The 16,253-nt window shown below is 42.3% G+C and overlaps 1 protein-coding gene across 5 annotated transcripts; it reads left to right on the forward strand.

The window, feature by feature from the left end:
• Nucleotides 1-328: 328 nt before the first annotated feature.
• Nucleotides 329-14,772, forward strand: khnyn (KH and NYN domain containing). 5 transcript variants are annotated; one of them, XM_030076199.1, is made up of 11 exons: nucleotides 329-540; nucleotides 775-895; nucleotides 1,606-1,677; nucleotides 4,218-4,479; nucleotides 5,028-5,162; nucleotides 6,527-8,394; nucleotides 9,137-9,267; nucleotides 9,886-9,982; nucleotides 11,426-11,533; nucleotides 12,135-12,236; nucleotides 12,898-14,772. In XM_030076199.1, exons 4-11 carry the CDS (start codon nucleotides 4,255-4,257, stop codon nucleotides 13,277-13,279), a joined length of 3,048 nt encoding a protein of 1,015 aa, XP_029932059.1. In that variant the 5' UTR covers nucleotides 329-540; nucleotides 775-895; nucleotides 1,606-1,677; nucleotides 4,218-4,254; the 3' UTR covers nucleotides 13,280-14,772. The 5 variants fall into 5 exon arrangements, with proteins under 5 accessions (XP_029932059.1, XP_029932060.1, XP_029932062.1 ...); XM_030076200.1 differs by having other exon boundaries at nucleotides 804-895; XM_030076201.1 differs by lacking the exon at nucleotides 329-540 and having other exon boundaries at nucleotides 890-959.
• Nucleotides 14,773-16,253: the final 1,481 nt, after the last annotated feature.

The raw sequence follows: 16,253 nt of genomic DNA on the forward strand, positions 1-16,253 counted from the left end.
CCTCATCAGACGCACCCCACCTGTCTGACCGACTGGGTAGGTGTACAATTTTTTTTTTTTTTCTTTAAGCGGAAACTGGGGTGATCACATAAAATATTTACTGTCACTGTGCGTTCAGAAAAAAAACTCCAGCTGTCAGTGATTCAGCACCGCATAGCCTACAGTCCGCTTTTAAAGACATTAAAAAAAAAAAAAAAAAAAAAAAAAGCAGGAGGAGTGGGAGGGGGGAGCAACATCCCCTCTGACGTCAGCGGAATTCCCCACAAGGTTTACTCTGACAGTGCAAGAGGCTACAGATCATCTACTGATAGATATTTGTCAGGGGAAGTATAAGAAAACCAGCACACAGCGGAAAAAAGTTACTTATTTTATCATTACTTTCACCATAGAAATTTTCAACCATTGAAAATATGCCTCTATAGGAATATCATCGGAATGCTTGGTGACGGCGCTGGATATCATAAAACAAATGCCGTGAAGTGTTATTAATTCACTTATCAGGGCTGTACAGCGACTACTATTGACCGTCCAGCGCCGGAGGTATCCGCCCCTCTCTCAGATAAGCTGTGTTTTCGTTTAGTTTCGGTTTTGTCTTCCTTTCCAGGAGTTATGACTACAACACAGGTTTCCAAATTCCAGTGGCCACGCGGCCTTTTGATGTCTTGTTTGTCGTATTTTTAATTATTATTATTTTTTTAAAGCCACCCTAAAGATTGATCGGCGCGTGTGTTTTATTTTTTTATTTTTTTATGGCATGTGTTGAACTTTGGACAGCCTGTATGTTTTTCCTATGCCTGTGGAAGACGTGAGGGGAGCTGAAGCAGGGGCATGTAACCCAACCAGGCGCTGCTGGGATCGAAAACCCTAAAAAGGCTCCGACCGATCGCCATCAGACGTAAGAGCACGCCACAGAGCGATCACTCTGTACTTTGTGTTGGCTTTAAAAGTGATAAATTAAGGTGAATACTTCCGCAACACGACGTAGCGACTCTGCTTCCTGCGCTGGCTTTTTGTCACTCTGCTCACTATACTGTCAAGAGATAACCTCTCACTTTACACCTCAAACACTGAAAAAATGCCCCCCAAAAATAGTATTCACGAATGTTTTGGCACTTGGCACAGGATGTTCATTGTTTTTTTGTTTTTTTTTTTCTTTTGCATGTCGGCTTGGTATAGATTACACATCAGTTGATCTCTGTGGTTTAAACCGAGTCGTAGCAGAGGGGAACTTTTAGAGCAAAAATTAAAAATAAAAACACACTGAGCACAACACATGGACACACACACACACACACACACACAGCATCCTCCATCAATGGCATATGCACAGGTTGAAGTTGATGTAGAAGTGTGCAAAGCCATGCACATGATAGATGGGAGAGAAATGTGCAGATCATGCACAATGCACATTGTTAAGAGATTAAATATATGATATGTGTAGACTATGGGAACGTGTGCAGTTAATGTACATGGGTGCATACAAAAAAATGGATGCATTATTAACAGACTTAAAATAATGATGGTAGTGTGCAGATGTGAATTAGGCAGCACAGCCTGCAAAAGTAACCTATGCACAGACTTTTTTTTTTTTTTTTCCATTTACAGAGCTTGCAGAGATGTGCCCACATACAGCAGGGTCTGTGGCGTGACAGAGACTTGAGAAAAACATACCCAATGGTAATATTCAGACATTTTTCAGGTTTTTCACTTGTCAGGTTGTATTGTTGAAAAACTGCGGAGCACCCAAAGGGACACGGGATAGGAAAAAATGGCATGTGTATGAATAAGAAGTAAAGCAAAAAAATGAAGAAGTACTTTTGCATTCTCTAGAAAATATTTTGCATTATCCTGAGAAACATAGTGCTCTGATGAGAATGTTTTGTATGTTTCTGAAAAGTGTTTGAGGAAGGTGGTGTGTGTGTGAGTGTGTGTGTGTGTGTATGTGGGGAGTCAAACATCACAGTCTCAATGTCTTTACATACAAAGTAAAACTTTACAACCCGCTCCACCGCTCTGAGTGCAGTGACCCAGACTTACTTTGACATTTCCACACACAACGTAAAAAAAAAAAAAAAAAAAAAATCACTTTAAATGTTTCTCAGGAGAACACAAAAGTTAGGCAAGTGAGGGCAAAAGTTTTGCATTCTCTCATGTACACTGTTCCCTTAAGTTTTTCTAGTCTCATACCACAATATTGATGTAATATTGATATATTGCCCAGCCTTAGTTTTTGGTAAATGATTAAAAAGGAACAGTTCTTGGCAGTGGTGGGGAGGGTAGCTGTAGGTGCAGTGGCTTGACTGTCAGACTGGGATTGAAATGTTGTCACACGCTGACATGAGTGTTGTTTGAAAGAGCCAAGACTGGAAAGTTAACTTATGCTTCTTGGCTGGGGATTCGCATTTTCACAAAGGGATGCAATGTGTATGAGTAGTGTGTCAGCTTACACCACACAGTACATCGAAAATCGACTCGTAGAGCCTCCATCCTTCTGAATGTGGTGGGTGTTAGAGGCGTAATCTGTCATTTGTGGAGCATCCATGAGTCACAGGTCAAAGTTCAGGCGGACTGACTTGGTATGTATCCTAGGTAGCCATCTTTTTTCATGCCTCGGAGGGTTTTGAATGGGTGTGAATGGGACGCAAATATTTCTTTAACCTGACGTGACCCCATGTGGTTACACCTTCATGACTGGCTTTAATATACTTTACACAGCGAAGTAAAGGCGAGTGGAAAACAGCTCACGAAAACCAGAAAGAGAAGGAGAAGAAGAATATGGCTCATGGCTCAGATTGGCAATGTTGGCTCTGAAAGTGGAAATGATATGATCTGAGTTGATCTTTGCTTTTTAAACAAAACTCTGACGATGAAGACCACAATGGAGAAAATTCTTTCATGACTCAAAACTCATCTTTACTTTGGTGAGTAACTAAGATACGTTAAAGCCAGTATGTAGACAGTAGATGCACCAAATAAAGTGATCCTGTAAGATGTGTGTTTACATGCCTCAAAGCATTTCATTTATTAGAATAAGATTTTTTTAACATACACAAAGTGTTTCTGCCTGCTGGGAAAACTGGCTGGGTTGGAACCACTTTTGCAAATTTGACTTTTAGCCCGTGTAACAGACAGCCTTTAAATGTTTCCAGCGTTTTTTCATGCAATCGATGGTTTGGCGGATTCCGGCTTCCTTCATCTTTTCAAACACTTGTTAGAACAACTTGTGGTTTTGAGGGTTTCGGGCCATGGAGGCGTTCAACAATTCTTTAAGGATTTAATCTTCATACAAAAAAAAAAAGTTGTTATCAGCCACAGACTGGTTATGTTTCTGGCCCTCGTGGAAAGCTCAACACGTCACCTGATGTTACCTCCACAAAGGGCAAACATGCATAGAAAGAATATATTTATTCCAATCAGAGAGAAATGATTAAGATCCGATTAAGTATTGACATCATTTTTGGGTGCTTATATTTTCCTACTGAACGGATTATCACAGGTTTGCACCATCCCTTTCAATCTGATCTGAAATGAATCCTGATCAAGCCAGTCTCTTCTGATTAAGGTGGTTACATGGGGTGTTTTTTATTCTGAGTGGATCCTGAGTGGGCCCTGCGATGGACTGGCGACCTGTCCAGGGTGTTTCACTGCCTTCGCCCTATGAGCGCTGGGATTGGCTCCAGCACTCCAATGAATGAATGGATCCTGAGTGGATGGATGGACTGAAAAAGGAGGGTGTTAGGACTCAGGGGAGGCTGTGCTTGCTTTTGCTTACAGCTCTCGAGTCACCAAGTCTGGCCCTGCTGGTTGTACACTCACAAGTGGGAATGACAAAGATGGAGTTCAGTTTGGATCTTGCACTCTGTCGCTGCCTCCAGGGTGTTTGTCTGTGACAGTGTTAGCCCGTTTTACCCCCTCGGCCATAATATCACTTCCCTGCAAAGAGCCATGAGGCTGGCTCACCCAAGAGGTCAACTTTGTCCTTTCTTGTGGAGTGTGGAGTTATATCACATGGGATACTTTTCATATTAACAGCTCCTTTAAGAGCCCCTGTATTACTTTCCAATGTGTGTGACCTAATCTAATTGATCTAGGAAACCATGGCATTGTCCACATGCATCACTGCAAACACGTTCATATTATGTATGACATTTGACATTGTGAGCATTTTAAAAGCATGTGCTGAAGCTTTGGGAATTGTTTTTTCTTTTTTTTTGCAGTATGGGTGACTCTCTGCTGCAACACTGAAAACAAGGGATGGACAACGACACAAGTCATGGAGGTGAAGTTGGAGAACTGGTGGTGGAGGATGAGTTTGCGTGTGCTGGGATGCTGCGAGGCTCTCTGACGTCCCTTCATAGCTCCGTGGAGAGGATATTCAGGGTGTCCTTTGGGATTGAGACGGACGATTTGCCCCATGGGAGCAACGGGCAGATATGGCTGAAACTGAGAGGACTGAACAAAGATGTGTCAGCTGCCAAAGTAAGATCTTTTTATTTCCTTATCTCTCAAGACACAAGTTTGTGCTGAGTCATCTCCTCGAGCGAGGTTTCCCAACAATTCTGCCCCAAGTGTTGTAATCCAGTGCATGTTCTTTAACCCTCAGCACCATGAAGAACATTATTAAAAATTACATAATGTGTTTTAAAGGTCCCATATCGCACAAAACTGTGTCTCTCCGCTCCGTCATTTTGATTAGGAGCCTTTAGTTGCATCACTCAGGGCTGACTGGGTGAGTAACTCTCGCCCACTCACCGAGTTTCATTTTCTCACTGTTCTCGTCAGAGTTGAAAGCCCAAACTTCTGATGAAGTGGCCAGCCTTGTCAGTGTGTCATAAATATAAAAAACGGCACCTGTTTTCTGATCTCTTCGTAGCCATAAAATCAGCACCCACCAAAACAAGGACATTAATGCAAACTCTGCCCTTATTTCTACTTTATTGCTACAACAAGTACTACTGCAGCTATCAATGAGTGGAAGAACAATAATAATAATAATAAAAATTAAACCGCAAATTTCTCTCTGTCAGTCGTTTGTGAAAGGACTGGTTAACCAGGAGCGGCAGCAGGAGGTTTCCTATCCCGGGTCCCTTCACTGTGTCTTCTGTGGAGCCAGAGGGCTGTTCATGGACTGCCTGATCAAAAACACGTCAGCACATATTGTGGTGAGTGCTGGGGTGGATGCTTCGCTTGAAATCGTACAGATAACGTCTAACAAAAGGAGGTCAACTCAGTCAAAGAGAATATGTATTATTATGACTATTTTTTTCCTTAGATAATGTCAGCAATCTCACAGGACTGGTTTATTCAGAAAGTGTTTATCATTACCCATTTATTTATTATACTGTAGGCCTATATGGTTGCTTTTTGTTGTTTGTTTTCATTTCTTATGTAAAGCAGTTGCTGCTTGAAATGTGCTATTCTTGATTCTTAGGGGATATTACATTATTAGGCAATACTACAATAAATAAATCACCAATTGAAAGGATAGCACCCCTTATGAAATTTCTGGTTAATGTAATAATGTGGTCTTATTACATTATCTGGGAAATTATTTCTCGTGTTCACTAGAAACTGTTAGGCGCGTGGGAGTAGCGCTTCTATAAGATCCGGGCTCTGCGTGTGCATTAATTTATTCATGTGTAACACTTTCCGTCATGTGCACTGCCTAGAGGAAGCACGGTCTGCATGTTTAGGTTATGCAGAGCCCTATAAGGCCTTAAGGAAATCCAGCGTGCACTTGGACACCAGGCGGTACGGCAGAAGGCACACAAATATTAGCTAAATCAAGGCTGTGGCCTCGTGCGTCCAGATACTCTGTGATTTTCAGACACGGCTAAGTCAACACATTTTGTTGAGCAGTTATAATGTTGTTTTATCACAGCACTTAGGCGTCAACGTAGGTGGAGTTGTTTTAGTCAACATGATTTCACTCCAGTCATGTACACCCGCCAAGGTACCTAGAAAACACAACTTGTTACTTACATTACTTGTTACAAGAATTACAACATTTTTAACTGATGATGTAATAATCTCATTGGCTAAGAACGAATCTTCTTACTGCATTCCTCTTATTCTTCGAAGAAATTACATTATTAGTCAACATTATTATCACATCTGTCATTTGTGAAATAGTCATTGATGTGCGGAGAGTATTGGATCATGGCTTTTGTTGCAGTGGTTTGACGCTTGACGAGAATGTAAGATGTCAGAAAGATGTTGTTGAACTGCCTGAGCAGATAGTAGTATCTGCGGAGGCGTTCACCTTGAAAATTTGTCAGACATAGCAACAGTAACTAAGCAGAGGCGAGAGTCAACAGAAATGTTTGGTTAGTTATCTGGTGGAGTAAAATCAATCTTATGCTGGCCTGCATGAGGAAGGGAGAAATCAATAAGGGAATTCTCTTCAAAAACTACATTAAAATAGAGGGGGAAATTTTCAAACACTGTTTTCAACTATTGCATTTTTAGTTTATGGCATTATATTTAATCACAAGCATGTCACACTGTTTTCCTCTCAACAAAACAGGTCGGCTCGCCAGGATTCCTGCTTATTTCAGGTCTGATGGAGCCTGTAGTGCAAGCTTACTCCCTTATCACAGACCTGGTGGAGAGGTATGAAAGCACCCAGAGCCGGCGCAGTGAGACTGGGGACAGAGGCTTTGGTGAATCCCTGGAGTCACGACGGGCCTTCAAGTCTCTGGTGGAGAAATGGGAGGACAGGCACACGCTGGATCTTCTGGTGTTACCAGGGTCGGTGAAGGAAATCCTGCTGGATTTGGTGAGGGAATCTGGACTTGATTCTAGCCAGGGTCTGGAAGACTTTGCTTCAAATGGAGCAGGACACAGCCAGAGAATATCCAAAACACTGATACATGGGAGTCCAGGCACTAGATTAAGTGGGGAATCAGGAGCTATGTGGGACAATCCCTCCTCCACAGCACACACAATTCCTGGGAGTTATATCGATAATTTGGGTGATGCGATGACCGGAGTTTTGGGGGCACATGCGGCAGGCAGAGACCCACATTTACTTTCTTTCTCCTCCTATGTGGGTACCCAGAGGAGGGCAGCGGGTGTTGAGGAAAGACAGGTGCGTTCCCCACAGGAGGTGGGAGAGGAGGGACAGCCAGACGAGGCAGATCAGTGGAAGATGGAGCATGAAAAGAAAGAGGACGTGAGTGAGGAAGAAGGGGAGCTGCTGCTGTCTGTGGGAAGCAAGAAGGAGTTCGGGCTCCTGTTGAAGTTCTTCACAGCCATGGGGTATACGGAGAACGTGGTGAGACGAGTCCTCGCCCGAACAGGACCCAAAGAGGCCTCGCAGATTCTGGACCTGGTTCAGCAGGAACAGGACCACAATGACCAGGATCAGAAGCGGCAGCAGGCCAGGACTGCACAGAATCAGAGCGAGAGGAACCGACCCTGTGAGACAGAGCACAGAGAGCGGGACAGAGCAGTCGGGGGTGCGGGTAAAGGAGCCAGTGCAATGAGCAGCAATGGAGGGATGGGAGCAGAAGCAAGAAAAGAGATCGAACAAGTTCGAGAGGAAGAGGAGGGTGCAGAAACGAAAGAAATGAGGGAGGGAAGAAATGAGGAAGACTTTGTCCTGGGAGTGTTAAAGAGAGCTGCAGCAAGCTGTGGGTACACGGAGGAGAAGGTAGCTGAGGTTTATGGCATGTTACCGGATGCTGCCTCCACTCACCAGCTCCTCCTGCAGCTGCAGAGAGAGGGCGCCAGAGAGGCTGAACTCCAGAGGACTGATCTGGTGAGAGAGGGACCAAGAGAGGTAGACGATGTGGTGCTGGAGAGAGTGGGAAGAAGAGCTGCAAATGACGTGACGGCCCGGCCTTTCACATCTGCAGAAAACTGGGCAGATGATAGAGGAAGGGTAGAAAACATAACCATCACTGATCCAGAGCGAGATCTTTTCCCATGGCAGCCCCATGCCCAACAGCTCTCAACTAATGAGTCCACCTCACGGACAAACCAACACCAGCTCTCCAAGCCAGAAACTCCCCACCAAACCATCCCACCTGAAGTCAGAGGGCCTCCCCTTCCAACTTATCCCCCAAGTCTTGATCCCAATCCCCAACCTGCCCACTTCCCAAAACAGCCCAAGGCCCAATTACAGGTTGTACCACCTCCTTACGTCGCTCCTTTTCCTCCTGCTGTAAGCTTTGACCCTCCTCGACGCCCTAACATGTCTGGGGACGACTCGTCTTCTGCGGCAGTGACAAGAAAATGGAGTTTCCCAGCCAATGCCTCAGGGGTGGTGGTGACAGGGGAACAGCGTTTCCTGGAGGGCCTGCAGACGCCCTTTAAGCTTAAACTCACCGACGGGCCAGAAGACCCAGAACTGACGATGATCATCATTGATGGGAGCAACGTGGCCATGAGGTGGGAACTACAGAAACAGGGAGTAACAATGTGTTTTGCATTTATAATGTTTTGAACTCTACTCGTGGATTTAGTACGAATCTGTACCCTTAGATTTCCAAACTTACCCTAAAATTTGTAAACTGTACCCTCAGATCAGTCTACATATTGGTTTGTAAATCAGTATACAGATTTAAAAACAGCACCAGTTTGCACGTGGATTTAGTTTTTCTCCCATATGAGCCCAGTGGGATTCTTTATATGTCATCCTTTTATGTAGGGAACTTTTATTGGTTATTTTTGTATTATTGCGACTGTTAGATGGTGTTTGGTAGATGCTTTTATTTTTACAGTTCCCCCAAATTAATACATTATTAGCATGAACTGGATATAGGGCGTGGAAAATACTATGGTACTATATCAGTCATAGATACAGAATACTAAAGAAATTATTTGCTTCTTATTTACATTCACGTTCATTATTCTGTATCTCGATCCCGGTCTTTAAAGGTGATCTATGCGAAATTGCCCAGAAATAAGATATCATTATTTTTTTTTAGCATTGATGTGACTCACTTGTAAGTTGCATGCGCCTCATTCAGCATCTGCATCTTTAGAAGTGACACTAAGGAGTAACATCAGCTGCCATTCTTTAAAGTTTTGTCTTCTGTTGTCCATCATTTTGCAAGTTAATAATGGACTAATCGGTTTTTAACATAAAAAAAAAAACGCCATTCAAATGGCATTCCGTTGTTTTCCACAGTCACGGGTTGGGCCATTTCTTCTCGTGCCGAGGAATCGCTCTGGCTGTCCAGCACTTCTGGAACCGAGGGCACCGCCGCATCAGCGTCTTGCTGCCACAGTGGAGACAGAAGAGGGACCCCAAGATCAAAGGTAACCCAGGACTAGCCATTTCTTGTACCAGGACGTTTTATGATCTCACCAGCTGTTGGCTCATATGTGTCAGACTATCAGCACATTCAAAATGCCCATCTGGGTTAACATTACTAAAGGGCAGTATTTGGTAAAAACACAGCCTTTCTGAAGTAATAAATACAATAATTAGCCTACTTAACTCATCTGGATTGTGGAGTCAGGTTACACTGTGCTACCTGGCAGTGTTACTATGGTTAGAAATTTATGAAAACAGTCCCTATATGCTAACTATAATAATACTTATAATTTATTTCAATGTAATTTATGTCTTGGGAGGACATGCATGAGCTGGGCAGCCACATGTTGCAATGCCAACAAATGTCATTAAAAAAAGATAAAAATCATTGAAAGTCAAATTACCTTATCCTAGGATGCCATTTTTGTTTCATTGCAACACCTTCTTTGCTGAAGTCTGGACATAACTGACAGCAATGGTCCAGATCAGAAATGAAAAAATGTGACTCCATTTAGGTTTTTACCATTCACGATGACAGAAAAATCAGATGGATGGATGGATGTGTGTGTGTGTTTTCCTATTGTGCATCCAGCTGTACTGCTGTTTATTTCTCCTGTCAGAACAGCACTATTTGAATGAGCTGCATGAGCTGGGCCTGCTGTCCTACACCCCCTCCAGAGAAGTCGAGGGCAAGAGGATCAACGCCTACGACGACAGGTTACAAACTCATCCGTCTTTGTTGCTGCATAGAAACATATTATGAAAGCCAGGATGCTGTTACTGTGCTCTTACAGCAGATGGCGGTGGAGGCCCCAGAAGCTGGAGAGGCAGGGGTGTAATAGAGAGGTCATTGCTTTCAGCTCCCTCACTGACTGTGAAAATCAGTGTCAGGAAAATGGATGAGAAACATCCTAGACATCCCAAACCTTAATCTACCAAAAGACAGACACATTTCCCAAAACTACAACCGCTGTTTCCCTGTTTTCACACACACGCAACAGATTTTTTGGACTTTTTGTGGAAAGCTCTACATACAAATCCCTTCATTTATCACCGGCTGCACCGTGTGCTCATTGAGAAAGTACTGGTAGTCAATATTGTTAACTCAATCATCATAATTAGAACATAACTAAACACTACAAGTCAAAACTGTTCACACACCCCTCAGAATCTCACGATGGACCTGGCTTTTTTCGATCATGTGAACTTCAATTTTTTTTTATTATTAATCTTTTTATTGAAATACAATAATGGATACAGGGAAATGAGGTTACACATATACATTTTCCACTTTTTTTGTCCCCCCAACTCCCAAAACAAAACCCGACCCTCAGAGGGGGGGCTTATGGGAGGAACAATGAAACAGCCTCTGCACAGTTAAATAAAATTAAATAAACTCAAAGTGTAGCAAATGTATAATGTGCAAAAGTAGTAGATGAACAGAGGTAGCATAAAGAAAACAAAAACAAATCATAAGTACAAATGTCTATCATTCATATCACAGCTCCCCTGATTCATTACTGGTTCACTACACAACAACCCAACTTTCAGCAACATCCTTCTCCCTACATATTCTGACATTGAAATTTTAACTCGAGTTGTGCGTAATGTCTACAAAATGTAATCTCTTTTGAATAATCATTATCATTAATGTTAACACTGTTATTATTTTGAATGCCCTATGGTATACACTGCGGAATGAAAAGCAAGGTTAACCTGTGCTCAGTAGTGTTGAAAAATGAGACGCTGAAACTACATTGTGGTTTCAGTGTTGACTCGGTTTGCAAAATCAAAACCGAATTCCACAGTGATTCAACGCGACTCATGACGCTGATTCATCTGGGAATAAACGTTGAAATGCCGTCTGGTTTCTATGAATGAATGCAGAGCTGTAACATGTAACTAAGTCAAATGGCAACAGATCTGCTATTAAGAACGGATTATGCTGCAAATTAGTGGTATTTTCATGGTTATTTTAAAGGACAGTAATGGTCCTCTTTTGACTTCTCGCCAGCAGTCATGATTGTGTGTCATAAATATCAGCTGTAAGAATGTGTAAAGAATATCCTAGTTTAGGATCAAGGCTAACTTTTCCTTTCATGTTCAAAACTGCTCTTTGGAACATATGCATAGGTAATCCCATCTTGTGTAATTCCACAGATTTATGCTGCAGCTTGCACAGCAGTCAGGTGGAGTGATTGTAACAAACGACAACCTGAGAGACCTCTTGGTTGAGTCTCTCGTGTGGAAGGATATCATCAAAAAAAGGTAGGGCAAGGCAAGACAAACAGCAAACGTGCTCAACAAACTGTCTCAGGATAAAGGATAAAAGAAAGAGAAGCGCTGATCACATTGCAAATGTATTAAAGTGAGCCCAGGAGTCTAAGGTCACCCATTCCTTTATATAAAAACTGCTTAAAGGGCAATTCCGTAAATAACGGTGGCATGATGTTGTCATGGAAGTCTACAGCAAAAACGAACAGTCAGATGGTCTTCAGGCTTTTAATGCTGTGACAGCAGGAGAATCATACGCACCAAAGCTTGGAGGTAGATTGTCAATGTGACAGAGGTGACAGAAGGTTTTTAAGGTCTTCAGATTTTACATATACTTTGCATGTCTTACATAGTCAATTAGGTAATAAAGCAATAAAAACTTTCCAGAAACAAACCTAGCTAATGAACAGGTCTATATTCTAAATGAACAGGTCTAAATTCCAGACAAGTAACTGATCACCTCTAAATGAGATAAGTGGGTAGAGGGTATGCTCCATTGCACATACCACCGGTTTAACTCTGAGGTCATACAAAGGCTAACGCAATACATGATTTTAATGATAAATTCCTTCACAATGTGCTCTCGCTTTCCCAGACTTCTTCAGTACACTTTTGTTGGGGATCACTTCATGGTGCCAGACGACCCCCTGGGCAGGGGAGGGCCACACCTGGATGACTTCCTCCGCTCAAAGCACAGGTGTTGTGAAGACAAACAAACATATACACAACAGTTGTTGCCTTATTATATATAATATTAGCAAAGATGTGCTGCAAAAAGAATAACAACAATGAGAATCAGAAGAGGAAGAAGAAGTGAGTGATGGTCATTTCGGTCACAAACGTCACTTAAGACAGGGAGGTGCACTAATGAGCCAACGGCCCGGTTAACACCCAGCTATTTAACACAGATGAAATACCTGGGACTCCCCACCAGGCTGCCAGAACTTAGGAAGCTTCTTGGTTGGGAAGCGAAGCGTCTTTGAGAATCTACAAACAAGTCCAGTTGTCCTTAATTCAATTCTTTGTGGATAACCATGACCTAGTTACCTGAGAACCTCCACAGGCAAGGTGGAAAATTGTTCAGTCATAAGTAAAGAATGACGCTCTCCAAGTGCTTCCTAGTTTGTTCAGTTTTATATTGATCCCAGCAACTGTTCCATTTAGAGGCATTTTACCCACTGACTAGTCATTGCCATAAATAAAGACTTTGTTTTCTTTTAACTTAAAATAAAGATCAAAGAGCTCACACATTCTTCAGTAAGCCTACTCAAGAAGTAGCAATAACTGTCTTGTCTTTGCTTTCTCATTTAGATTTACTGCCTCAGCTTTATACTTTGTCATTCTTGTCTTGTACTCAGGCCTCCTGACCCAGGAAACCATTCTTTTGCCGGCACGGCCTCCAACTTCCCTCCCTCCAAATCTCCGCGTTCCCAAACGGAGCTGCTGCACTTCCGCGACCGAACACCGGTGGGGGCTCCAGAGCCAGAGCCTGCAGGGCGACGGGGGAAAGGCAGAGGGCAGGGCAGGGGGGGTCACCAGCAGAGGCAGCGGGGCGGTGGAGGTGCCGGGATGGAGCTCGACGCAGTGAGGAGCCCGGAGGAAACCGCCAGGCTCAGGGAGGCGCTCTGTCAGGTTTTTCCAGGTCAGGAGAGCATGGTGACGCTGGTGCTGCAGAGCTACGCCACGGAGAGGGACATCAACGCGCTGTCCGACCTCATGCTGGAGGAGCAGAGGAACTAGAATGACCTTTTCTTGGTGGGAAACAAACAGAGAAAGGTTGTTTTGGCTCCCAGAGAATCAAATAAAAACGGGGTCTGCATTCAGACATCAAAGGAACAGCCTTACTTCATTACCTGATCTGTCCTGTGTTTAAATTTTTCTATGCATTCATAATGTGATGCACCATGTGTAACGCCAGACTACAGCAGAGGTGGGCAATCTTATTGGTTCAAGGGCCAAATAGAGAGTTTGTAATTAAGGTCTCTATACCAGTGTATTTTCAAATTCCTTTTTTAATCAGTTGATTAATTATTGCAATGTCATATAGTCAGAGCTCATCAAAGTGTTTAATGTTACAGATCAGTGGGAAAGTGGTGTTGTCCTCCCTTCCAGGTTATTTATGTCTGTTATCCTCAGTACAGCAAGCAAATGTTCATCAGCTCAGTTTGAACAAAACAAGCAAGATGCTGTGAAAACTGTACATGCAGTGCCTGCAGTTTCCCACAAGGCTTCACAACAAGATGCTGATGGTTTTGTTTTTCACTCCATGAAACTGAGTCTGGGCTTTTTGGGTTCAAACCATTTAGAAAAAATGAAGCAGGTGATTGGATCAACCATCTGCCCATCATTAGCTGACTTGTCCAGTCCCACAAATTATAACCATATGGTGTAGTATGAGAGGTGAGATGTGAGACTGTAGCTTCTCACTGTCATCATCACCTAAGCCACGCCTGTAATTCCTCAAAGAACCGCGACCGGTTCGCCCATCTTGTTGCCTCTAATCTAACGCCTCAGTTGGAGCGTGGCCAGATGGTTTCATGAGTCAAACGAAAATGAACTCGCGAGATCAGCTAGCTGTGCGAGGTTAATAAATCTCAGACTAGACATTGCTCAACCTCACCGGGACGGTCTCACACTCAGCTGCTTGAGGTCCCACTTCCATGAAGCCTGCAGGACCACATCATCTGCAAAGGTGCAACCCTGAGGTCATCATGCTGGGCAATGTATTTAACAGTCATAGCTGAATTGTGTTGCAAGGACATTTGTTTGTGTACAGATCTGAGACTACCGTTTTTATGCCAAACTTTGTGCCTGAAAGGGACTTTTGAAAACCAGAAATCTAGCAGCTACTAAGAGACCACTGACTTTTTAACAGTTGACCAGCAATCCTGTCAACCCTCCGCAGACATATTTTGGTCATTTTGTGCCAAATCTGGATTATTGTCCCTTGAAGCAGGTTGTCTCTCTGTTTCTGTTTAGGTTATGATTCCTGTTTTTAGCGAGCTGAACAGATTTTCAGGAAAGCTTAAGGAAAACCCATGTTGATGTGCACTGCAGCTTCTCACCTTCCTCAAAGGACACTGATTGGTGTGGTCATTTTGAAGCTTCTAGTGACACTTTGGTCGGCCACTTATTGCAGTGTCAGCTGGCTGTACGGGCTTAACATGCTGTCGGCATCAGCCAGAATTGTAAATAGACAGATCTGGAAATAAAGGAGTTGTGTTTTCGGTGTGGTCCATTTGTCCTCCTTGACTGAAGAGGCAGAAATGCACCCTCTCTACACTGTTTACCAGTCACATGTACACACAGGTTCGCTACATGGTGCCTGTCTGCAAATCATGGAACAGACAGTTCGCAAACCAGTAAAAGTTTTAAAAACAAAAAAACGCAAAAGTCAGGAAAAAGTTTGATTTCAAGATGCTATACACCAGCGTCATTATCAAAACTGTCCTTCCCAGTTCCCTCTGGGTTCATTCAACAATTTCCCACGTCGGGTTTCAGTTCTTGAATTCTGTTGCTAACCCAGCAAAGACAGGGTTAATCCATTATAGTGAGGTAAAGGCTATTTGTATTGTGTCTTTAAATATAAACAGGATCAATGGAAGTGCAAAGGAAGGTGTTAAGGAGATGTGTATTTTTATTGTCTGTGTGGAAAAAAACACTGAGCTGAATACAAAGGACAGCAAGAAAACCAGCAGTTCATCACCTGACATACTGAGCAGGGCAAGATTCAAATGATCAATTCACAATAAGGAAATTAAAGTTCGGGGTTTGAAACTGTATTGAAACACTATTTAATATTTATATGATAATGTTTTATTTCATTAGTACATCTATAAAGAAATAAAAAGCAGTCAAGAAGTTTGGATTCAACATTTTTATTCCAAAAAAAGAGAGAATCCTAGTGTTGTTTACAGTATCTTGGTATTTGATGAAACATGCTCTCTAAACATAGCAACACAAAATTAGTAAGATTGTAAGAAGTTATTAAGTTCATTTAGATTAAGTTATTAAGTCAAAAACAAACATATATATGTATATAGACAGTTCAGATGCAGTTGTGTTATGCAGTGCCTACACAATATTTCAATTGCTTGATTTTGTTAAGTGATGTCTCCTCCATAATGGAAGCAAATAGGGAAAGAGAAGAAACAATACAAATTTGGTCACAAAAAAAAATTAATTTAAAAAATAGGCGTTGCACAAATATTGAAGGTTTCCCCATCCTTATGCCTGAATTCTCATAAAATGCACAAACGACTCTGTGAAATTTAAAATTATAATTCGATGCATTAAATTGACAGTTTTTCAGCTAATCGCTCTCCTGTACAAATCTGTTTTCTCCGCCATCTCCATTGTGACACACAGCGTGGCAAATGACCTTTTAACGATTTCAACTAAAATTAAAATTAATTGATATATTGATTTAGATTTTTACAAGTACCATAGATACAGTAAGTAATTTAATCAGAAGTCTTCATTAAGTGCTTCTCATCTGTCAAAAGCATTTAATATGGTCATATGTTCATCAGTATAAATACCGATACACAAACAAGAAGAAACATAGTTCACCCATGTTTCTCTATTCTTCCAGTCCAACAGAACAAACACAATTTGTTTAATGCAGACCTACACTCTCGAGGCAGAAATAAGCACGCTAAATAACTATCTATAAACGCTTTGATGACATTTAATATATATTTTATGTTCCTCT

Source organism: Myripristis murdjan, chromosome 18 (assembly GCF_902150065.1).
Source record: "Myripristis murdjan chromosome 18, fMyrMur1.1, whole genome shotgun sequence".
Taxonomy (NCBI): Eukaryota; Metazoa; Chordata; class Actinopteri; order Holocentriformes; family Holocentridae; genus Myripristis; species Myripristis murdjan.

What these genes read in the sequence shown, in the direction of transcription:
- khnyn (XM_030076199.1), top strand. Translation starts at nt 4,255, where the DNA reads ATGGACAACGACACAAGTCATGGAGGTGAAGTTGGAGAACTGGTGGTG. An exon ending in GAGGGACCCCAAGATCAAAG is followed by an intron (nt 9,268 to 9,885) that starts GTAACCCAGGAC and finishes TTCTCCTGTCAG; the next exon opens with AACAGCACTATTTGAATGAG. An exon ending in ATCAACGCCTACGACGACAG is followed by an intron (nt 9,983 to 11,425) that starts GTTACAAACTCA and finishes GTAATTCCACAG; the next exon opens with ATTTATGCTGCAGCTTGCAC.